Source organism: Myripristis murdjan, chromosome 9, assembly GCF_902150065.1.
Source record: "Myripristis murdjan chromosome 9, fMyrMur1.1, whole genome shotgun sequence".
NCBI classification, from domain to species: Eukaryota; Metazoa; Chordata; class Actinopteri; order Holocentriformes; family Holocentridae; genus Myripristis; species Myripristis murdjan.
The window spans coordinates 877,887-903,743 of record NC_043988.1 but is presented as its reverse complement, the minus strand read 5'-3'; the positions used below and the strand labels follow the sequence as shown (position 1 = coordinate 903,743).

The 25,857-nt window shown below is 41.8% G+C and overlaps 1 protein-coding gene across 1 annotated transcript in view; it reads right to left on the bottom strand.

Annotated features, from left to right (window-relative positions):
* Window positions 1-25,857, bottom strand: part of tncb (tenascin Cb) — an 85,421-nt gene that overhangs the window by 44,662 nt on the left and 14,902 nt on the right. The window contains exons 3-8 of the mRNA XM_030060638.1: window positions 22,928-24,148; window positions 20,681-20,944; window positions 18,888-19,003; window positions 18,224-18,377; window positions 3,243-3,512; window positions 332-517 (exon numbers count right to left, since the gene is read on the bottom strand). Of these exons, the coding sequence (XP_029916498.1) occupies window positions 332-517; window positions 3,243-3,512; window positions 18,224-18,377; window positions 18,888-19,003; window positions 20,681-20,944; window positions 22,928-24,148 (2,211 nt within the window). The remainder of the gene's footprint in view (window positions 1-331; window positions 518-3,242; window positions 3,513-18,223; window positions 18,378-18,887; window positions 19,004-20,680; window positions 20,945-22,927; window positions 24,149-25,857) is intronic.

The following is a 25,857-nucleotide window of genomic DNA, read 5'->3' as shown; positions in this document are numbered from 1 at the left end:
TAAGCTTACAAAAGAAAGAAAACACTGAATATGTACCCAGTGAAACTGCTCAATTCCTGTAACATCAGTGTTGAGTGTCAGTTAAAAGGATAGTTCATTAATTTTGAAAAATCTTATATTATTTCACTTTCCTCCTAGCTGTTGTGTAGGACAGTAGTGGTCCTATCTTCCTCTCATTGTTACTGAGTGCTGGACACTGGCTGGATGCTCCAGTTTCTAACTGTTAGCCTCCTGCCACTGAGGTGGACTTACCATGCTATTGTGATTTTATTATGTGATTGTATTTTGTTTTAAATGGCTTCTAAATAAATTTCTGGCAATTTTTGAGTACCAGTGATCTTGGCCTGAGTAGTGTCATGGGGTCCCGGAGGGAAGAGCAGCTCTCCATGCTCCCCTCCAGACAGGGGTCCATATTTGATGCGGTAGTTGTCCACCTGAGCCTGGCTGTTCTTCCACTCCAGAGTGATGCTTTCATCAGTCAGCTCCAATGTGTGCAAGTCCCTGGGGGCATCCAGGTCTGCACCACACACACATACACACACACACACACACACACACACACACACACACACACACACACACACACACACACACACACAAAAAGGAATAAAATTCTAGTTGAGGGCTTTACATTGACCACATTATTCCCTTCACTGACCTTAATGGGATACCTCACCCATTATGCCTAAATTTTGTATTAAGCACTCACTGTGTGCTAGCTTCAATCCCTGACCAAGAAAGTTTTACTCACAAATCTTCATGGTGAATTAATATTCCATAAACACTAGCCATCTCTGATCCCATGGGAAAAAAATCTGGGAGTGTAATTTTACGATTTTAGTGCAGAAGACTATTAAGTTGGGTTGAAAAAGCACACTGTCATCATACTGTATAATCCAATCCTTGGTATCCAGTCATTTGCTCAGTACTTCCAAAACATGTATATTATGCATGATGCTGAAGTATTCCCTGATTGAATACATTACGTTTTGGGGAGATTGTCCCACTGGTCAGTTTATGCTGGTAATTTGATTATCAGTTCTAACCCTTGGAGTGCATGCACTGCCATCTCCATCCCATGCATGCATTTGTCATTTGTACTTCACGCCTTATGATTGCACCTAGCAGGTACGGCTTTTGTTTAGCTGACTTTCTCTATGCTTTAAATATCTGTCCTTGAAGCTTTTTCTCTTTCTGGTGCCATCGTTAAAATTAGATAGTGGAATTTTGACCGTTTTTTTTTTTTTTTTGCCATGAATTCATGGTTACTGTTCTTTCTAATCACTAGAAGATGGGTCACAGAGATGCTGGCACCAGCTCAATTGCTCTGCTAACCTTTCTTTTCAATTTGTCCATCCAGGTGTCCCTTCTAGAGGTGTATGGAGCTCTAGAAGGGACATAAAATGAGAAATCCTGCCTCACTATGACAAGCAAATCAACAAATCTGTGGAGTCTGTGGCCACTGGTGTGTAATTACAACTAAAGGCATCCTGTTACATTTATAAACATTGTTAAAAGATAAGTGAATACACCAGACAACAAATATCATTCATTATTTCTCATTATTTCAGTGCAGTACATGAGGAGGAATGTAAACCACAAAAAAGTGGAACTTTGAACTTATGTTGAACTTGCATCGTACTATGTCCTGCAATCTGCTCCTCCCTCCTCTCTCTCTCTCCCTTTCTCTCTCTTTCTCTCTCCCTTTCGATCTCTCTCTCTCTTTCTCTCTCTCTCGCTCTCTCTCTCTCTCTCTCTCTCTGTCCATCTCTCAACCCTTCCGGTCGAGGCAGATGGCTGCCCGCCCAGAGCCGGGTCCTGCTCGAGGTTTTTGGCCTTGATTAAAGGTTTTTTTTCCTCTCCACTATCACCTTGTGCTTGCTCTTGGGGGAGCAAGCACAAGCACGGAGGTGTTTTGCGGATAGCGGGAGGTGCACAAGATAGCAACTTTTACGGGGGAACGCCTCTTCCTAAATCCTAAATCCGCAAATAGCGGGTTTAGGGAGTCTGGCGCAAGATAGGGCCCTGAATCTCTGTCAGTGGGGTCCAATGACAGAGATTCATGGGTTTTAGCATTGACAACAACTTAACAGCCAGCTGGACGCACCAGTTTAAACCAATCATATCAGCCTTTGATGTCAATAAGGCATCTTTCAAATTGTGGTCTCTCATTGCTCTCTCACAAAAGAATGTCTTTTTTCATTAATGGACTCATCATGGCTCTGTTAAATTGCCATGTCATAAGGAACATGTCAGGTGGCAACAGAGAGAGGGAGGGTCTCTGTTCTTAAGGGTCTTCTAGGAGTCTTAAATGTATCACTATTTTGCTATGTATCTAGTTATTTACTTGCTAAATGTCTTTTAAGTTTCTTTGATTTTTTTTTTCACCAGTTCTCTGGTAATTGCCTTTTTCCTCTACACTTTTGAAAGAGATCAAGTGAATTTCCTCAGGTTTCAAAGGACTTAATAATTTAACACTATGAGCAAAATGTCTTTTTTCAATCAGAATCCCCAGTGCAAAATCACTTCAAGTGGGACCCCGTGGGCTAAAATGAAATGAATGATGGTCAGTCTGATGGTCACTCACTAGGTGGGTTTCCATCCACCTGTTTTTATTTGCATATTCAGTTTGCACATTAAAACCCTGAATGGAAACACTGAAAATTAAAAAAAAAAAAATCCCCAAATATCGCAAAAAAAGTTTTTATGCTTGGGTGAGGTGGAAAAGTTGGTATATTGGTAAAAGGAAAATGCGAATAAGTGCTATGGAAACAGGTTTAGCGATTAAAGGGTCACATTCATAATCACATGACTTCTGACCCACTGTACAGACGAAAAATGGCGGCAGATGGCTTGAAATAAATAGAAAAAGTAATATCAATGCTATACTACTTTCCTACCCCCCCCCCCCCCCCCCCCGCTTTTACACTGCGCCTTTCTTGCTCTCTTCTGTTTCTTTTACTTGTTTTGTTTTTTTGACTTGACTAACGCACCTGTAATACGTCATCACAGTGCATCCTCTTCTTCTGCAGTGGTATAATGTTGCCTGGCTGGATAATTAGCGCCACCTATTGCTTACCTTGATGAACCAACTCCAAATATTGTGCATAACAGAGGTGGATGGAAATGCACATAAATTCACATTTTGTTTTTCTGATTTTCGGAAAATTCTGTTAAAATTTGCAATATATTTGGATGGAAACCCAACTACTGTCATCCACCTCTGGCCACTTGAGTCCTACCTGTGAGGAAGGTTTCGTAGACAGGAACACTGGTTGTGTCTCCTCTGCGGGCCATTAGAGATACTTCGTACTCGGTGTCAGGGCTGAGGCCTCCCAGGTGGTGCTGGGTATCGGTTGAGGACAGCTCCACCACGCTGCGAGCAGCAGGGTCCAAGCTGGGTCCGAAAGAAACACTGATGCCGTCTACCTCAGCCACGGGCTGAAACCAGGTCACCAGCGCTGTGGTGTCAGTCACATCGCGTACATCCACCTGGCTCGGTGCATCAATCACTGGTGGGGTGGGGGATAACATACACCTTTAAAATTCCCCTTTGTTAAAATTTGATATTGTTTTAGTTGACATTTTTGTATGTTCAAAATAGCGCCTTGGTAGTTTCAGACTAACTCCAGTAGCCACATCATGGTTCTACATCTATGGTGCAATACAGTTGTCCCTCGCTATAACGCGGTTCACCTTTTGCGGCCTCGCAGTTTCGCGGATTTTTTTTAGTGCAATTTTGCATGCTTTTTTTTTTTTTACTGGACTTATTTTTCTACGAAGGTTTGAACTTTGAGAGTGTTTAAACAAGAGAGAAAAGTGAGAAAATGTTAAGGCCTGTCTGAGAAAAGTGTATTAAGTGTGTAGTGAGGGGTTTTACAGCCTTAAAACATCCATAATAATTGTAAAAAATAAAGCTGACTACTATTCGCCTATTGCGGGTTATTTTTAGAACGTAACGCGATTAACGAGGGACCACTGTAAAGGAAAGGAAGATGAAATTCTAGTTGCTAGATAGAGTTCCTCTAAATTGTAACATGTATTCTTGTTGTTCGGTGTTATGATGGATTTCTAAGTATTTTTCTTGGTTTCTAGCAAATAGCCAGAGACCTTTTTCACAGCAGCCTTTTTGACATGAAATAGTAGGGTAAACACCGGAGTTACTAATGACATTAATTAAGGTTCACTTCCGTTTAGGTATAACAGAGCTATGGCCCTGATGTTTTGTATGCTGGCTCAATGGAATGGCTCTGTTACACCTAAATGGAATCAGAATCAGAATCAGAATAGCCTTATCGTCATTTGCCCCTTTTCCACCAAAAAGAACCTGGTGCTAGTTCGGTGCTGGTGCTAGAGCCAGTGCTTATCTGGTTCCAACAAGAGGCCAAGAGCCAAGTGGAGCCAAATCAGACCCACGTCATTACGTCAGCATAAAGCGTGATGACGTGACTGTATGTGTGGGTGTGGGTGTGCAAGACGCTCACTTGGAATCACAATAACCAACATGGACGACCTCATCGTAATGATGCAAGTGTTGCTCGTTACTTTACAAGCCTACATTGTGATCCAGAGGCGAAAAACGCTATTATTGCTGGCCAACCATTGCTAAGAATGCGACCAGCTGATTTTTGTTTTAAAAATGGCGGACAGAGCGTACGCTGTTGCTGTTTGGGTCTGTAACCCCGCCCACCAATGATGTGGTGGGTCATGTCATCGGTTCTTTCTCTGGCCCCTGTTTAGCCCCTGCTCGAAGTTGGTGCTTGCCTGGAACCGGTTTGGAACCGGTTTGGCTGGTGCTTGGGCGGTGGAAAAACAAAGAACCGGTGCTAAGTCAGGCACTGGCTCCGAACCAGCCCTGGAACCTCTTTGGTGGAAAAGGGATAAATGTATATAAATACAATGAAAGTAGTAGAGGCACTCAGGTGATGCATTTCCAAAAAAAAAAAAAAAAAAAAAAAAAAAAAAACATTAAAGAGACATTAAAAAACACAGGGCATTTACTAAACTTAACTAAAATGAAAGGCAGTAGATTAATAATAAATAAGTAGTTCAAATCCATCAGTGTTTTAAGGTGCAGCAGTCCTAAGTGGATGGCAGTCCACCTACAGTGCCACCAGAAAGTATTCACACCCCTTCACTTTTTCCACATTTTGTTACATTACAGACTTATTCTAAAACCGATTTGAGTATACTTTTCTTTTTTAAAAAATCTACACGAAATAGCCCATAATGACAAAGGGAAAACATGTTTTCAGACATTTTTATAAATTTATTAAAAATGTAAACATTTAAGCATAATAGGTACATAAGTATTCACACCCTTTGCTATGACACTCAAAATTGAGCTCAGGTGCATCCAATTTCCACTGATCATCCTTGAGATGCTTCTACAACTTGATTGGAGTCCACCTGTGGTAAATTCAGTTGATTGAACATGATTTGGAATGGCACACACCTGTCTATATAAGGTCTCACAGTTGATAGTGCATATCAGAACAAAAATCAAGCAATGAAGTCAAAGGAACTGTGCGTAGACCTCCCAGACTGGATTGTGTCAAGGCACAAATCTGGGGAAGGATACAAAAAATTTTTGGCAGCATTGAAGGTCCCGAAAAGCACTGTGGTCTCCATTATTCGGAAATGGAACAAGTTTGGAACCACCAGGACATTCCCTAGATCTGGCCGCCCAACCAAACTGAGTAATCGAGGAAGAAGGGCCTTGGTCAGAGAGGTGACCAAGAACCCAATGGTCACTAAGGCGGAGCTCCAGTGTTCCCTTGTGGAGATAGGACAACCATCCAGTAGGTCAACCATTGCTAATGCACTCCACCAATCAGGCCTTTATGGTAGAGTGGCCAGACGGAAGCCACTGCTAACTAAAAGGCACATGGCAACCCGATTGGAGTACCTTAAGGATTCTCAGACGAGGAGAAACAAAATTCTCTGGTCTGATGAAACCAAAATAGAACTTTTTGGCCTGAACTCCAAGTGTCATGTCTGGAGAAAAAGAGGCACTGCTCATCGCCTGCTAACACCATCTCTACTGGGAAGCATGGTGGTGGCAGCATCATGCTGTGGGGATGGTTTTCTGCGACAGGAACTGGGCGACTAGTCTGCATAGAAGGAAAGATGACGGCCAAATATAAAGAGATTCTTCGAGAAAACCTGCTCTAGAGTGCTCTGGAACTCAGACTAGGGCGACGATTCATCCTCCAACGCGACAATGACCCGAAGCACACAGCCAAGATAACAAAGGAGTGGCTTCGGGAGCAGTCTGTGAATGTCCTTGAGTGGCCCAGCCAGAGCCCGTACTTGAATCCTATTGACCATCTCTGGAAAGACCTAAAAATGGCTGTCTACAGACGCTGCCCCTCCAACCTGACAGAGCTTGAGGGGATCTGCAGAGAAGAATGGGAGAAAATGCCCCAAAACAGGTGTCAAGCTTGTAGAGACATACCTAAGAAGACTTGAGGCTGTGATTGCTGCCAAAGGTGCTTCAACAAAATATTAAGCCATGGGTGTGAATACTTATGCACCTATTATGTTTAAAAGAAAACTATATTCAAATCGGTTTCAGAATAAGTCTGTAACGTAACAGAATGTGGAAAAAGTGAAGGGGTGTGAATACTTTCTGTTGGCACTGTACATGAGATTTTGCTTATTTAGTATGCTGATGGCTGTGGGAAAAAAAACTGTCCCTGAGTCTGGAGTTTCATGTTTTTGCAGCCCTGTAGCATCTGCCAGATGGCCAGGGTCATAGGGATCTTTATAATGATGTTTTTTGATCTCCTAATGTAGCATGAAGTGGTGAGTTCTTCCAGGGAGTGCAAGGGACCTGATCTTTCTGCAGACTTAATGACTCTTTACAAAGCCTTTTTATCTGCAGCAATGCCGCCTGAATACCACACTGATATGCAGTCTTGATGGTTGCCTGGTAGAATGACACCAGCATCTTCTTCTCCACCTTGTTCCTCCTGAGCACCCTGAGGAAGTGAAGTCTCTGTTGTGCTCTTTTAACAGAATCCATGGTGTTCGGCAACCAGGAGAGGCTTTCAGAAACGTGGACTCCCAGGAATATAAATGTTTGCACTCTTTCCACCCTTGCCTCAGTTATGAAGAGGGGTATCAGGTCTGAGTCGCATTTATTCCACTATCATCTCCTATATTTTTGTGGTGTTCAATATTATGTTATTCGCTGCGCACCACACCGACAACCTCTGTACCTCGCCACTGTAGGCAGACTCATCTCGCTCTGAGATGAGCCCAACAATGGTTGTTTTGTCCACAAATTTAATGATGGTATTTGACAGGTGGGCTGGTGAGCAGTCATAGGTGCACAGAGAGTACAGGAGAGGGCTCAGCATGTAGCCCTGTGGGGAGATGGTGCTGAGAGTAATGGAGGATGAAATGTATGGGCCAATTTTAACTCTGTGGGCACTCAGGAAGTCAGCAATTTACCAATCAGGGTGTCTGGTATGATTGTGTGGAACACTGAGCTGAAATCAATAAAGAGCATCCTCACATAGCTCTTTTGGTTTTCTAAGTGACTCAGCACAAGCGTGATGGCAATGGCATCCTCAGTTGACCTGTTGGCTCTACAGGCAAACTGATGTGGGTCGAAGGAGGGCGGGAGGCTGGCTTTGATGTGGTGGAGGATCAGTTTATCAAAACACTTCATTATTACAGGAGGGAGTATGACAGGTCTGTAGTCATTCAGGTCCCCTGGGGCTGCTTTTTTGCAGACTGGGATGATGGTTGCTGACTTCAAACATGGTGGAATGGCAGCTTGAGCTAGGGAGATGTTAAAGATCTTTATGAGGACCCCTACTAGCTGGTTGGCACATACATGGAGTACTTTGCTGGGTTCTCCATCTGGTCCAGCGGCCTTCCTTGGATTGACCTCACTGACCCACACAGAAAATCCACCAAACTAGAGAGCCAAGAGCCGCAAGTGCGCGCCGCCATCTTGAAAACAGACCCTTAATTAACATCATCAGCAACAGTAACAATAACAGTACTTGCAAGTCTTCATGGCAAACTTATATTCCAATAATGCCAGCCATCTCTGATCCAATAGTGAAACTGGGTCAGTAATTACACTGCTCACAAAAAGTTAGGGATATTTGGCTTTTGGGTGAAATTTATGGAAAATATAAAAAGTTCACGCTACAGTGATATTATATCATGAAAGTAGGGCATTTAAGTAGAAGCATACACTGGTGATTTCCTCATCTCAAACAATTTCTTGAAACAAAAGCCAACAACAGTGGTGGATATACCACAACAAAAAATGTCAGTGTCAATAACTTGTCATGTGCCCTTGAGCATCAATTACAGCTTGACAACGACGCCTCATGCTGTTCACAAGTCGACTTATTGTCTGCTGAGGCATGGCATCCCACTCTTCTTGAAGAGCGGCCCTCAGGACATTGAGGTTCTGGGGTACAGAGCTCCGAGCCTCTACACGGCGACTCAGCTGATCCCATAGGTTTTCTATGGGATTCAGGTCTGGAGAAAGTGCAGGCCACTCCATTTGAGGTACCCCAGTCTCCAGCAGCCGTTCCCTAATGATACGACCTCGATGAGCTGGAGCATCAAACACCTGATGTGAATTTTGCCGTTAAACTCCTTGTTAGAGAACAGCAACTTGTGCAAAAAGTACTGAAACACTGAACAGTTGGACATGTGCATTCAAAAGTTTACAGAAGGTCACGTTAAGTTCATCTGTAAAGGTTATAATGCATTTTAGGTTCATCCTGAAATTTCACCCGAAAGCCGAATATCCCTAACTTTTTGTGAGTAGTGTATATGTTTTTTCAACAGTAAAATGCAAACAAAAGATCAGTTTAATGCCACCCCAGTAGCTCACCTGGTCCTTACTGCAGTGGCCTGGGTTTGAATTCAAGCCCAGGCCATTTGCTCTATGTCTTTCCCTCTCTGTCTCTCTCTACTATAACTATCAAACTAGAATTGGCTAAAGTTTCTTGTAAAAACTTTGCTATGTCAGCTAGGGATGGGAACCAAACTGGGGATCTTTAGAATGCAAGCCCACTGCTCTAACCACTGATCCAAACCAGCTCCTATACTTCCAGTGGCTGTAAATTGCTGTAAATTGCAAAGGCAGCTAACATAAAGGCAACATAACAGGCAGTGTGAGGGCATGGAAACCTGTGCCTGGACCAAAACATAATGGGCTCTAGTTTCGCAGACCTGGCGAGGCGGGGGCGTAGCGCAGATGCGCTTCGCCAACTGGGTGTGGCCAGGCGGATTTTGCAAGTTTGGCACGCCGTACTAAGTGGCGCAAGTACTCCACCGTCCCTCCTACCGGCGCAAGGGAGGAGAGAAGGCGTGGAGTGGGTTTGACACAGCCGATTCACTTTTAACCAATCAAATGAGCCCCTGTCCTCACCTTTAAAATACGCTGCGCAAAGGCATAATGAGCGTTTACACAATTGACATGGAGGAAGAGAGCAGCAGCAACACACACTCAGGACAATGAGGCCAGTCTTGGCTGCTGGAATGTTGCTGGAGCTACCTGCCATCCATCTATCCACCCATCCATCCATCCATGCATCTATCCTTAGATTCGTCTTCCTCAGTCCCCTCTCTTTCCATTACCTACCTGCCTCGCATCTCTTTTTTTTCCAGCTCTGTCACCGTCTGTTAAAGTTATTGATTTTTACTAGCAAATATAAATTTAACTGTGAAGCCCCCATTTTTAATAAATGTTTTTACCTCAAAGGATAATCCTCGCCATTTTCATATAAATAGCCTACATGTTTGTTTTGCAACTATCTGTCGACACCTCCCCCTGCTGCGCCGCCACTCCCATCTCGGCGCACCTCGGTCTGCGAAACTTGCAAACCGTCCGCCTCTCGCGTTGCGCTGGTCGAAACTAGCTCTGCGCGGGGTTCGCCTCACTGCGCCACCCTGCGCTGCGCCGGGAAACTAGAGCCCAATCTGTTTTTACATGAATGGTAAACGGACTACTGTAAAAGCCCAAGAAAATTAGCACAAAATTACACCAAATTTGTAATATTGAAAAGCAGGGGGAAAAGAATCAATACATATAACTACATAAATAAATAAAGTTATGAATGAATTAATGAATGAATAAACAAATTTCTTCCTTCTGAACATTCCAGCCCCTCCCTTTTGAAATTCAGTGTAACTCTGTGTGATGCTTCCATCTAGTGGTTCTCTTTTTTAACTGCATCATATCATCGGCTGAAACGCTCTTCAAACTTAATCTGTGTTTTCTCCCAAAGTAGGCTACAACAGATATGAAGATGATATTTTACACACATAAAATTCCACTTGTGCTGACCATTTTAAACTTCAAATGGAAAGATAGATTAATAATTTAATGGTTAATAAAGACTTCACTCTTTTATAGGGAGATGTAATATTTGTTTGCCATGTTTATGATAACAGGGGGGTGGAATGTTCAGGAGGTGGAATGTTCAGGAGTAAGACTTTTGTTTATTCATTCCTTCATTAAGTCCATTTACCATTCATATAATAATGTGTTTTTGTCCAGGCCTAGGTCTCCAGTTCCCCCCTCCCACCCATCCAACAAAACGCCTTCTGCTAACACTTCTGTGTCAGCCACGGAAGTGTTAACTCGTTTTTGGCTTTGAGTGACCATAATTTCTAACAAATAAGCACAAATAAGACATCAGTCTTTTAAGTGTTTTTCCCTGAATCCAGCAGTACCAAATGTGAAACAAAGTGACAGTGGATGATAGAAAAGTCAAAAGCCGGTGGCACCATTTTGAGCTGTAATACACTCACACTGCCTGTTAGACAGGTACTTCATTATGTCTGTGGGCCTTCACACATTTTCTTGGAACTAACATACAGATGGTGTACATCTACTTTCCCAGTGATAGTCCAGTGATAGAAGCCTCCAATCAATAACACATGGCAATTTATGGTCTTCGAAAGCATAGGAGCTGCAGTGGCTCACTGGTAGAGCAGTGCTCTTTGAATCATTAGGCCAATAATTTGATTCCTGTCCCCAGCAACTTCATGTTTTTCTGAGCAAGACCCTGGCAACTACACAAACCACAGTATGCCTAGAGCAGCAGGTACATTCTTCCCACTACTCCTCCTACTCCTCCTACACCAAACACAAAACACTTGTAGCCTGATGGCGAAAAATGTGCAATGACTTTTCTAAGTGATCCGATTTTCCATTTTGCGGGCACAAAACTAGAAGAAATTTCAGAAGAAATTTTGAATGTGCCTGCTGCTCTACACGTATAGTGTTTTTGTGCTTGCCAGGGATTTGAACTGGTTGTTGTGCTTTGTTGACTAATTGTTAGTTTCTGAAGAAACTTTAAATGTGCTTGCCTTCGTTGCCAAACATGCGCTAAACCAACTTTACCTTTGCTATGTCGTATGTAGGTTGCGTTTGGTTTTTAGTTGTTTTGCTAAATGGTTATGGTTGCTAGGGCACTGATGGTCACTTCATGCAATTAGCCCCTCAGCATGCAAATCCCACAGTCAATACCACAAGCTGGTGTAATGCCACACATAAAGAGAGCTCTAATGACAAAGAGAACCTTCTATCCAAGCAACACTGACATGTGTGCACATGCATGTCTGTGCACGCATGGATGGTAGGGTTCGACCAGTTATTGGTCCCCGTTGATTATCAGGGCCAATATTAAGAATTTTTCAATAATCAGTATCATAATTCTGATCGACATAATGGCTCATATGAAAACCATTCAGACTCTACCTCTTCATTTTAAAGACAGTGGAACCAAAGCAAGTGCGCAGGGCAACACTTCCAAAAATGTGGTTACAATTTTGATTTGGCTTTTCACTGTATTTGAATTAAATTTAGTTTTACAGAAAGACATAAAACACTAAATAGTGCCAGGGTGCCCTTACTTACCTGCCTAAAGGAGAGATGGGCAACAATTTCAAATATAAATTCACAAGCATCTAAACACAAACCTTGTTTTGCTAAGTGGTTATGGTTGCTAGGGCACTGACAGACAGTTACTATGGTGTTCCCGGTGTTTGCTAGGTGGTTGCTGTGGTCTTTTGAGTGGTCATTATGGTGTTTGTAGGCGGTTGCAATGCTGTTGTGGGTGGTTGCTAGGGCGTTACTAGGTGGTTGCTATGGTGTTCCTGATGGGTGCTAGGGTGTGGTTAGGCAGTTGCTATGGTATTTGGGGTGGTCACTATGGGATTGTTAGGGTGATTGGGGTGGTTGCTAGAGACTTGTTTTGTGGTGATGGCTGGGATGCAGTGACGACAGTTCTAGAGGTCACTGAGACAGAAAAAAAGAGATACAGCTGCCTCTGTAGTTACATGTTCAGATGTGAAAAAAAAAATTCCTACCACTTTATTGTTTTTTATGGATGTGGAGTGAAAATTTTGGCCATGGCAGCAAGTTAAAGAGAAGATTTTTAGACAAATTTTCTGGTCCTCTCCACTCTAGTGATGATGTCACCCACTCTAACACCGAATATTCCATGCAATGCACCAAACTTAAATTGCGTTTTCTACAAAGGTACAACAGATATCAAGACGGTATATCACACACATAATATTGCTGTCCTGTTTAAACTTGGCATGGAGTTTGTAGGTCAAAGTATGAGATAGCTGTGAGGCTTTGAAAATACCTGGGTGTTAGCTGTTTTCCCATTTTCAATGTTTTCTAATGAGGCAATTTTGAACAGAAATTGTGAAAAAAACATTAAGTTGGATTGCTGTGAATATTGGAAATGCACTTCTCCTTGATAAGTTGCAGGTTTTTCTTATTTTGCGCATGGACATAGCACCAAATCTATGCAATGTAGGGGCACGCCAATTCATTTCTAATGGGCCAAAAATTGCGTACAAAATTTGAACTGTGAAAAATCTGAAATTCAGGCATTTTTCATGTTTGGTGTATGGAGGTTACACAAAAACTGTGGGAGAAGTTAGACACCAAAATCTTTATGGAAGAATAAAGTATAATAGTATATAAGTATGACAGATTATAATATGTACCCTCTTTGCATTGCAAAGCTGGCACATAATAAGCATGACAGCTTGTAATATATGCCTTCTTTGCTTTGCAAAACAAGCACATAATAAATATGAGTAATAGTAAGATGTGTTGGCTTTTTCAAGGCAAGCACATAGTAAAGCAGAAATACTAAAGCGTCATCTTTAAAAAAAGCTTTTAAAAAAGCAATTTAAAAAGCTCACAGTTGTCATATACACTACACTGATATATTAATTAAAGACCCCTAACTTTTTTTTTTTTTTTCTCTACATAGGTCCCCCAAAAGTCCAAGAATGACACTAGGACAATGGTTTAGATGAATACAGTCATTTCAGCAAGTGTTGTAAAATGTGACAGCCCTCTCCCATACATGAGATTATTGAAACTATTTACAGATAAAATCCCTGTGCTGTGAAGCCTGCTTTTCCCTGGTGGTGAAATTGATTTGTCACACACAAGCAGCTTCAGGAAAGTCACCTTTCTGCATAGGGCTGATAAAATAAAGGATCTCCGTTTGAGCTTAACACAAATTTATCTTCTGAGGGGTCAATGAGTGCATCATTCTGGTATAACGATAGCATTCTCCTGGGAGGCTGGTTTCCCTTTGAGCCTGACTGGTTGACTGATGGCTGCCTCCTACACATGGTGGGTTGGGTTAAGGGGGTAGCAGAGAAGAGAGGAGAGAGTCAAATGACTCACTTCATGCAATTAGCCCCTCAGCATGCAAATCCCACAGTCAATACCACAAGCTGGTGTAATGCCATACATAAAGAGAGCTCTAATGACAAAGAGAAGCTTCTATCCAAGCAACACTGACATGTGTGCACATTTCCAAAAATGTGTTAACAATTTTGATTTGGCTTTTCACTGTATTTGAATTCAATGTAGTTTTACAGAAAGACAAAAAACACTAAGTAGTGCCACGGTGCCCTTACTTACCTGCCTAAAGGAGAGATGGGCAACAATTTCAAATATAAATTCACAAGCATCTAAACACAAACCTGATGTCAATCCAGAATCACTGATAGGTCATTTAAATATATAACTTTAAGAATTATTATTATCAACAAGTCCTCCAATCCATACGACAACATAGGTGTTAGTGTCAAGTTACAAATCGTTAGCCAACGTTAGTTATCTAAAAACAAACACTACTCGAGCTTAGATTTGTACTAGCTCCCTTAATACTACACCACAGTGTTGTTAAACTTTAAAATGTAACTATAGGTCATAATAAGCTGCTGAACAAATGACCGATGGGGTTGTTTTTTGCTGAAGGACAGTCTCATAAATTCATTTTCATTGTATGTTTTTTTCTCAAATTTTTGGGTGATTTTTTTGTGCTAATTTTCTGTTTTTCCCTTCTAATTTTTTGCAGTTTTTTACTAGTATAATACTATTAATTAAACATTTGTTAATAATAATAATAATAATAATGCATTTTATTTATAAAGCGCCTTTCTGACACCCAAGGTCGCTGTACAAAGCAAAAAAGAACAAACAAACAATAGAAAGTAAGGTCTGTGTTGACATTTGAATTTACTAGAAATGAATATTGGCCCAAGTGGAAGTTCAAGCATGTCAAAGCATAGACTTCCAGTTACAGAAAAGATTCACTGGCCATAAAATATAAAATTCCTTAAAGAATGTCCTCTACCAGGTCTCTTTAGTGTATCTTAATGGGTTTTCAGTAGGGTTGAGCCGGATACTCGGCTGAAATGAGTATCCAGTACGGATAAATAATGTACGGATATTGTTTGGTGGTTGCCATGGCAGCGCGCATAGACGCAGCGGCTACAGCTCTCCACTCTCGGTGCCGTATTATATGTTTTTGTATGTGTGAACGGTTGTGTTTTTAGCTTAAAACACCACCTTATGTTGGGCAATGTACGCGTACAGTCGTCAGCACCTTTTGAGCTTGGGATTGTGCTGCGAGGTACCAATTTCGCCGGACTTTCATCGCTACCAGGACATTCCGGAGAACGCCGTTAGAACACCGGGGTCTCCGTGGATAGTTCTTCCCAGTGACAAGTCCAGGAGGAAACGTAAACAAGTAAAGGAAACAACAGTTATCAGGACGTTTTGAGCTTGGGATTGCTCTGCGGGATGCCAATTTCACCGGACTTTCATCGCTGCCAGGGCATTCCGGAGGACGCCAAGGCTGCAGGGCCGGTGCGTTGACATGGCTGAAAGGACAGCCCTTTGGGCCGCCGCCTCCCAGCTTTTTCCAGTGCCAGGTCCATGGCGAACACGGGATGACGAACTGTGCTTGCACATCCAACAAGTGTTTCCGTGACTGTTGCATTTTTTCTGACATCAGAGACATGGCTGCAGCCATCTGTTACTGGACTTGGCTATTCAACTAGCAGGCTGCACGATGCTTTCTATTCTCCCCTGCACCGAAAGGACTGAGCCCTAATTTCGTTGCATTATTATACGTATATGATTGTGCAATGACAATAAAATCTATCTATCTATCTATCTATCTATCTATAAAGAACTTTTGACAAGTACGAGTATTATCCAAGTAATATGAGTCAATATCCGTGCTCGTGATAAATGAAAATCCTCATTGGGTAGCTGACTGTGTCCATGTTGTGTGATAGGCCAGTCACACACAGCGACCCTCCCCTACACACACACAGTTCACTGCAGCGGTGCGCCGCTCACACACACACACACAGTGACAACCTCTCTGTCACTCTCTCAGGTGTGACAGCTCACGTCGCGTCTCTCTTCAGTAGCGGTCAGGTTTTTTTCAGCTCGCTCTTCCCTCTGCCTGTAATCACTGATAGTCAGTCGAGTTTCTGCTGAACTTGGTTGGTAACAGACGTGCTGCTTTTGAGCAGACAGGCTGAATGCGACTCACGACACATCTCTCACTGCCAACACACCGCTCGGATTTTTCTCTCTCTCTCTCTCTCTCTCTCTAGTACTTCATATTTGCCTACTGCCTATTCATTGATGCACTTAAGAATATTCATGTTTTGTGTTTATAAAAAAAATTTGTTCTGTAAATAGTTTGTTTACTATTGTGATCAAAAACATTGATCTGAAGCTTCTGAGGCTGTTCTGTAAATAGTTTTCTAATAAACAATAAATATAGCAACTTGTGATCAACCCGTATCAATTTCAAGCTTAAAATAACCTACTGGTTAAGCCCCACCCATTTCCAGTCAACCACACCAACTTCTGGTTTAAGCCACATGCACTTCCGGTTTAAGCCCCGCCTGCTCTGAGTACAGATACGGATATGGATCATAGATATCTATAATAAAGGCTAGATGTCTTACAGCGGAGTCTCTAACATCATCACCGGCGGCCATCTTACCACAGGCAAGCTCTCTGGCAGAATCTGTGGTACCTGAGGGAAGGTGAGTGATCTGCACAGACGTAAATACTCTTATCTCGCTGAAATCTTGACGGATTTACAAACGGTTTGGTTTCTTACAAACATTATTAACTAGCTACAATTCTGGATGTTTGACCAGAAGTGTAACATAATTATCCATAAGTGCAGTTTTACACCTCTGACGTTTATAACAAACCAAACCGTTTGAAAATCGGTAGAAAATTAAGCAAGTTATGGTTATTAAAAAGTACATGCACCACTACTACAATGTTATGGGTGAGCGAGCTGACTGTAGCAAGATGGCCGCCAGTGCGGACGTGCGACTCCATTGGCCGGCAGTGCGGACGAGACATCTAGCCTTTATTATAGATATCTATGATATGGATAATGTAGATGGTTGAACAGCTACAGCTACAGCTACAGATACAGATAGTGGTGTACTTGCTTATCCCTCGTTTTTAGGATGTATTTTGTTTCAGATTGCTGGTGACGTGCTGCTTACGGATGGCATTTGAAAAAGAAAAAAACAATCCTGTCATTCCATCATCACTATAACTACACTTAGGTCCATAAGTATTTGGACAGTGACACATTATTCATAATTTTGCTCTTGTACACCACCACAGTTGATTTGAAATGGAGTAATCAAGATGCGATTGAAGTGCAGACTTTCAACTGTAATTCAAGGGGTTGAAAATATGGCATTAAGCTTTTAGGAATTACAGCCAGTTTTATACATTTATACATTAAACATTTTCAGTGCAGTTTCGTTACTCTGATTTTACTGTGTGTGTCAAAGAATAAATTAAATGGAATAAAACTAATGAACAGTACACACTCTGGACATCCTGCTGTGATCTGAGGTATCAGTCATTGCATCATTGTAAATAGGAAAAGCTTATGACAGATCTATAATTGTGTTTCCATGCATACATTTGTTTATTCTGGCAAAGTGAAGATGTTGGACGGGGTCATCTATTAAAATTGTGTTCCACATGTTGAACATTGCTCCATGTGTTCAAATTGCTTCAAACAGATTTGTTGAAACCAAAGCATCTCAGGGGTGAACACTTTTTGAGTTCTCTATGGATCCATATACAAATTCATGTTCATACACATTAAACACCCTCACCAAGAGTTGGAGCATTATTTTCACGTTCCTTCAAGCCACCTAAAATTGTCTGGTTGGTTCTAGTGGCTGTAGTGGCAGGTTAAGCGGAGATTTCAACCCTGTTTTCCCTCTTTATATCGATCCCCAACCTGGAGTTCCTCAAAATGTAACAAGTCAGTGGACTTTATAGCATCAAGCCTCCTGACAGGTTTGGAAATCCATATCTCCCTGTATCTCCCCTGTTAAATCACAACTAAATAAAAAATATAATGAGCTGATCTCTCAGGTTTGACATGACTGTTTTCAATGCTCAGCTGCAGAGTGGATGGCCCAGTAAAGAGATATAGAAACCATTGAACCTGAATGTGAATGTTTTGTATGGCATGAGGTGCCAAATGCTATACAGAAATCTGGTGTTCACATCACAGAACATAACATCACAGAACATTACCGAGTCAACCAGAACATTTCGGAGGTCGGGTGAAAACACAGGACAGTTAACATTACACTGCAAGCTTCAACACACCCAGTGTGTTTTACTTCCAGCATTTAATAAATGTGTCCACCACGTTTGTTGGTATTTGATAATTAATTTACACTATTCATATCATATCATGTAACGCTGTCAAACGGTGACGTTAGCTTGGAAGTGGCTGAATGCTAAATGAATAAAAAAATTTATGAAATTTAAATATTATAAAAATTAATGAATGAAAGTTACAGATTGAAACATATGAACATAAGCACTCACTTGTGACAACGTTCTTGGAGGCTGGTGGCCCGCGGTTTTTGTTCTTCACTACCTCCAGTTTGACCTCATACTCCTGGCCAGGGCCCAGGCCTGACTGCTCAAAGGTGGTCTCTGGACGGCCAAGGGAATTGAGAATCTCACCAGTCTCCTCTTTCTGCCAGCACCAAAAAACACCAGTCATCAACCACTACAAGGTCCTGGCATAATGTATGGAGGGGGAAAGAACAGCCAAAACATACAGAATGGAGCTCTGGGTGGTGTTTGGTTTGTACCATTGACAGAGGGCTCACTTAAACACCCTTTGGCTTTCAGTTGATCCCAGTAGCACTATTTTTTAATGCTTATTACACAACTCATACATGAAGTGCTTACCAAAATAATAACTGGAGATATAAGTACAATCTGAGCCGGACACACTAATAGTTTTAACTGCTGCATTTTTGTATTCTGGCTTGGTTGAGTTGTTTTCCACAGGCTTCTCACCTTAGTCCATATGTGTGCACATTAGGCAATTATTGAGTTTGGGGATAAGGTGCTTGCAGTGGACTGTATATGGTTTCTAAAGAGGAAAATACAAATAATGACAGACTATGGCCGGCTTTTGAGTTCGACCCCCTCCTGGAATACAGAAAATGAATTAAGATGCATTATGGGATAGACTCACTGTGTTTCTGAAGATAAGGTTCCAGCCGTCAAAAGGAATGTCCAGTGGGTCCCACTGCACCTCCACTGAAGTCTCCCTCACCGACTTGAACTTGAGCCCTTCAGGCTCAGGAAGATCTGAAAGGAAAGGGAGGAAAATTAGTTCAATATGGTTATCTGTATTTAACTGATTTCAAAATGACATGGAGAGTTAGAACTAGCTGATGCAATGACGTGCACGAATTCAATTCAATTCAGTTCAGTTTTGTTTGTATAGTGTCAAATCATAACCAATAAAGTTATCTCAAGGCGCTTTACAGAAACCCAGCACATATTGGCCAAATCCATGGACCAAAATCTCTCCCAAGAGCAGCACATGGCAACAGTGGTGAGGGAAAAACCCTTTTAACAGGCCAAAAACCTCAAGTAGAACCCAGCTCTGGGTGGGCCAGAAGGATTGAGAGATGGACAGAGAAATAGATTAACTCTTTCCTTGCATTCATTTTCCTGTAACACAATATCTTCTTGTGAAACACTAAATATTTTATATGACTTAGCTCTGTCTCACCTTTTGTTATACTGCATCTATGTATGAATTATGCAATGACTGAAATATTTGCCAAAACCTCAAACATAATTTCCCAATCAATTACATGCAAAAACGGCCCATTTTTAATCTTGTATGGATTCTTTTTTTCACAAAAGGGAATATCTGTTAGCTTATTCCATTTTTTCCCCATTTTCATCATACTGGTGGACCGCATACTGACTTATCTCAACATACGGTCACGTTTTTCCTCAGTTTTCTTGTCAAGATGGACATTTTTGCAAAGGGAGTACAGATGCATCCAAGTATCAACATATTTGAAGAGGAAGCAGTAATGTATTTGTAATTTTTTTTTTTTTTTAAAGGGACAGACTATAAAGTTGTAATTATTAACTTAAGTAACTAATAAAAGTAAACTAGTCTATACTTCTTCCTTTTTTCAAATAATTTTCATCACACTGATACTACCTACTGTCATCAATGCTAAGAATTTAGGCCATAAAAGGTATAGTTGTGAAAAATGTGATATTATTTCACTTCTCCTCCAGCTGTTCTGTAGGACAGTAGTGGTGCTATCTTCCTCTCTCATTGTTACTGAGTGCTGGATACTTGCACTCAGTAACAATGAGTGCAAGTATCATTTTAGTTGCTTTCAGCAACTAAAATGCACATTTGACTACTGAGTGCACATGGACAGTAGTTTTGCTCAGACTATTATTCATCAGCATCTGGCAGTAGATTTCTTGAGTTTGTTTGTAATCACTGAACACAAGTATGCATGTTGGAGGAGAAAGATAATATTTTATGCCATTCCCTTTTTTCTGCCATTTTAAAAATTCTGCTCCAAATTTGAGCATCAGATTCTGAATTTTAGCGGATTACGGTGGTTATTTCTCATAATGTTTGCTGGGGGAAGGTCATCTCAATGGCAGGACCAGAATGACATGGTTAACGTTTGGATAATAAAGCCAATATCCAGAACTCAGCAATGATGAGAGGAAGATCGCACCACTACTGTCCTACATAACAATTCTGCTAGACTTCATCATAGACAGCTTCATCACATTCAGGCACCTTGCAGCTAGGGTGGAAGTGAGATAATATCAATTTGTTTTAATGGGTAAACTATCCCTTTGTTAATCGTTAATTTAGTCCGGTATATATCAGACCTAGGGGTAATTGTGAGACATATTAACTATACCTTCTGATATACCACTTTAATCTAGCTTTATCACATTTTGAACAGTTGACATGAGAGAATTTATTACGTGTTGCCACCCTGGCGCTAACAGGAACACTCCTCTTATTATTGAGAATTGCGTAGACGCTGATCAGATACTCCACGCCAGGTTCCAGCTCCTGAATGGTGGCCATTTTTTGGTCCCCAGGCACCCGCATGTCCAGCTCCAGACCTCCAGGGGCCGTGGGCACATAGGTAATCAGGTACTCATTCACCAGCATCTCATTCACCCAGGAAAGGTCCACAGTCTCTGGAGTGACCTCCACTATCGTTAGGTCCTTGGGCGGCGACACTATGGAGATAAATTGGAAGTTACATAGTGGCAGCATCACTATGGAGATAGTGCGTTATGTTCTTTAACCAAGGATTTATTCTTGTATTAAGGCTTGAAATCAGATTTTTCTTCAAGCAAGTGAAAAAATTATGCCTTTAGGGTTAAGCAATTATAGTCACATATATTGGAGATTAGCCAGTTTTGTGACATTATCTCACACTACTGGCAGTTAATTTCTCATCTTTAAGAGAAATGATATTTGAAGATTGAATAAAAGATTCAGACATGATCATTTTTTCACTGATTTAAAGCTAATGTTGGCACATAGTGCCTGCTCTTATCCTATAGATCATATTATTACATACTACAGTTTTTGCAGCGTACAAAATAATTTTCTGATGCAGAAGGTTTAGAATTTGCTATTACTTTCATTATTTTTTTTGATAACTATAGAAATGCAAGCTGCTTAATCCCATTTCCCAGTGAATAATCATCTTTTTTCATTTGAGAATTGATCCATTTGCATTTTTTCATTTGAGAATTACACAGAGCAACTCTGCCCACAACTTTATATGTTTAGGCAACCTGACCCTTAAATAATGTGCAGACATCCCAGTCTGCCCATATATGGTACCATATGCAGTATTTTTTAGATGCAAAGCACCTCATTGAGCTCTAGGTGAAACTCACTCACTCATTCACAGAATCACAGTTAGTTACTGGTGCGCTCCATTTGCAGATGCCAGCTTGTTGCTTGTCACATTCAAGCAAGGGTGGAGCAAACTGTGTAAAAGGAGTGTGTGTAGCAGCTTCTGGCTGTTACACTAATTGTGCAACTGTAACTGTGAAAACAACCAATAAATTAACCATTATTGGCTCTTCATCAAAGCCAAACTTAAAATCATCTTTGTGATTCTGCACGCATTGTGATGGTAATCCAAAGACAGACATAATTTAGTTATAAATTATTATAGAATAATAATTATAGGCAGTCTGTAACCGACATCTATTCACTCTGTAGCCTGTGGCCATTGAAGATCACAACCCATGTTGTCACCATCTGACAGCCACATTAAAATGAAATATTATTACCTTATACAGATGTAGTACAGCAATACACATTATTATTATCATCATTATTATTATTTTCATCAAGTGGTTCCAACAATGTATTTGCCAGTGCAAAAAATGACAAGGCATAAAGCAGCCCAATCAGAAGAAAGGAACTGACACTGCTCTCAGACTATCATCCAAATCATACTGTATATATTTCACATCACTGGTAAGCAAAAATGCAACAATGCCTATTTCTGTTTTTTTTTAACGGGTCAGTTAAGTCAACTTTGGCCATCTCTGCTGTCAAAAAATGTTAAATGTAAGCATCAGTGCCTGTGCCACGGGGCGGGGAAATATTTGCACAACAAAATATTAAAATGTATTTTAAATCTTACTTTGGCCTCTTCTCTAAATATATATTTCAATATAATATTGTTATTTCAATTAAAAGTACTAAAACAGATGCATATGGGACAACAAAAGGCAATTTGTTATTTTGGCCGGTAAAAAAATTGCTTAGCCGGTGGATTTTTTCATCTACCGGTCCCCTTGGCCAGTGAGCCAAAAAGTTAATTTACACCCCTGGTTACAACGCCACGAACACCAGCTGTTGGTGGCAGCACTGAGTGCAGTGCTCGTCATTTTACCTGGCCCTCATTGAAAACAATGTTATCAACTTGCACACCTTGGATTTCAAGTAAATTTTTTATGTTTTATACATAGCAGATATTAGCACCCAACAGGAAATCCTACATGCAAGGGCATGTATTTTTAAAGTTCATTCAGTAGAAGTGATTTTAGAGCCGTTCTGGCAACAGTGAGCAAAGCAGGACCCTGCATGCAACAATATACACAAGCAGGGTCCTGTTTTGGGGCTAGGATTCAATGGCACATTGCTGAGAACCAAACCTATTTTTCCAGGACTTGACACAGGACATATCTTACCCTCAGAGCAGTCTTCCCCAATGAAGCCCTCATTGCAAACACACATTCCATTCTCACAGCTTCCCTGGTTCTGGCAATCTCCTGGGCAGGTCAGAATGGAGCAGTCCAGTCCAGTGAAACCTTCGAAACACACACAGTTGCCATCGACACAGTAACCTCTTTCCAGGCAGTTGTTGGGACATGTCTTCTCACTGCAGTCCTCACCCGTAAAGCCCCTATTACAAACACACTGTCCATTCACACAAATGCCGCGGTTCATACATTCATTGGGACAGGTCAGCTCCCCACAGTCCTTCCCTGTGAAGCCGACAAAGCATATGCATTTGCCGTCCACACACTCTCCACGTCCCATGCAGTCTTTCGGGCAGGTCTTGATGCTGCAGTCCTCCCCAGCGTATCCTTTGTCACATACACACTGTCCATTAACACAGCGGCCATAGTTCAGGCAGTTGTTTAGACAGGAGAGCTCGCTACAGTCTTCACCTTGGTATCCTATGTCACACACACATTCTCCGTTAATGCATTGGCCTTTGTTGCTGCAGTTGTCTGGGCACGAGAGGATGAAGCAATCTTCGCCCTCAAAGCCTGGATCACAAATACATCTGCCATTGAAGCAGTGGCCTCTTTCATTGCAGTTGTTGAGACAGGTGAGCTTTGAGCAGTCCTCTCCAGTGTAGCCGGTGTGGCATACACACTGACCATTCACACACACGCCATGGTTGTTACAGTTGCTGGGACAAGTGAGCTCACCACAGTCTTCCCCAGTGTAGCCCTCTTCGCAGTAGCAGGTGCCATTGATGCAGCGCCCACGGTCATAGCAGTCGTTGGGACAGATGAGTTCAGAGCAGTCAAAGCCTGTCCATGGCTCATCACAGATACACTCGTCCTCCACGCAACGACCACGGCCCAGGCAGTTGTTCAGGCAGCTGGTCTGGGAGCAGTCCTCGCCGATGAAGCCTTCATCACAGAGGCAGGCTCCATCAATGCAGTGACCATACTCCCCACAGTCCAAAAGACACATCTCAGTGCTGCAGTCTTCCCCGTTGAAGCCCTCAAAGCATACACACTTGCCATCCACACAGCGGCCCTGGTCCTGGCAGTCATTGGGGCATTCGGGTTCGGTGCAGTTGGGGCCCCTCCAGCCAGAATCACACAAACAGCTGCAGGTCTCGGCACTCCAGTTGCCACGCCCATTACAGTAGGGCTTGGTGGCTACCTCACCTAAGGGAAGGCAAAAAAGGAATCACTACTGAAACTGTGTCATTGTGATCACAAATCAGTCACTAAACAGTGATACACAAGCTCTGTCCTCAGATGGAATTGTTTGAAAACATTCTGAACTTAGATACCCAGAAATCATGATGTCAGTACTGTGCACTGTGCACAGCATGCTCAACTCAGCCTGTGATTGCCATATGTCAAAGGAATCATAGAGGCAAAAGACTAGACTCTAGACTAAGCTACTGTTTAGGACATAGTTCTTTCATTTCAGATTCAAATTCTTTATTGACAGGCTGGTAGAAATTCCTTTTGGTACACAATGTAAAACAAGAGTGTATTTCCAACAAACACCAACATCACAATGTCATGTACATAATATTGCACATTGCTACATATACTGAATACTATCCCAGACATGTTGTGCATTGTTGGTGCAATGAGTTTTGATTTGCCACTTACAGTGGGTGGAAACGATTTACTGTCAGTGTCCATATCTGACACATAATTTAGGCAAATAGGACAAATCTATGCCATCTCAATTAGTGTGCATGGGACACTCTTCTCTTTTGCAGCCCTACTTTATGATTTTGGCCAGCGGTTTTCAAAGTGGCGTCCGGGAACCCCCCAGAAATCCTCAACGGACTTCCAGGGGGGCCTCCGCAAAATGAGGAATGGTTTAATATCACTTTAATTCATTAGAAATTGTTACAATGTAGAAAAAGAATGAGGGATCATAATGTGAACACACACACACACACACACACAAACTGAACATTATAAACCTTAAAAGGTAGAATTTATGGCAGAGCACTGTTGCATTGAACTACATTGGATTGTGATAGTGATTGTGATTATGATTTGATTATTTAAACATCAGATTAGTGATGCTAGATTTCTGCATCTGGATACGTTCAGATTAATGCGTGTGCTGCCCTTTTTGAAAGTCAGCTTGGTGGTCAAGAAGATGAAAAAGTTTGAAAACCCCTGGTTTAGGTAAATACATACATTTTTGCCTGCATAGTGCAGATATAAAATTTATAGTCTATGTATTTTGTCTTTAAAAAGTCTCCATGGTGTCATGTCTCGTCCAGCACCTTAAGTTATGTTTTCTTGGTTTCATGTTTATTTTGCAGCACTTCCTGTTTTATTGTCTAACTCTCCTCTCGTTTCAGATCACTTCCTGTCAAGTTTCCCTCCTGTGTGATTGCCTGCCCCGCCCTAATGTGTTACACATGTGCCTTGTAGTCTTCCCTCTCCTTGTGTATTTAGTCTGTGTGTTCCCTGCTCTCTGTGCCAGTTCGTTGTAGCCTTTTGTTGCCCCTTTTCCACCAAAAAGAACCCGGTGCTAGTTCGGTGCTGGTGCTAGAGCCGGTGCTTAACTGGTGCCAACAAAGAACCGGTTTGCTTTTCCACAGGCCAAGAGCCAAGCGGAGCCAAGTCGGAGCCACGTCATTACGTCATCGTAAAACGTGATCACGTGGGTCTGCGAGACGCTCGCTTGGAATCACAACAACAAACATGGACAACCCACTGTAGCGATGCAAATACTGCTCGTGTGTTTACAAGACTACATTGCGGTCCAGAGGCGAAAAACGCAATTATTGCCGGCTGCCCGTCGTATTCGTGGTCGGAACGAACGGTGAGTATGTTTAGCTTTACGTTTATAGCGATCGCTGCTCCCGTTTGAGTCTGTAAGTCCGCCCACCAAT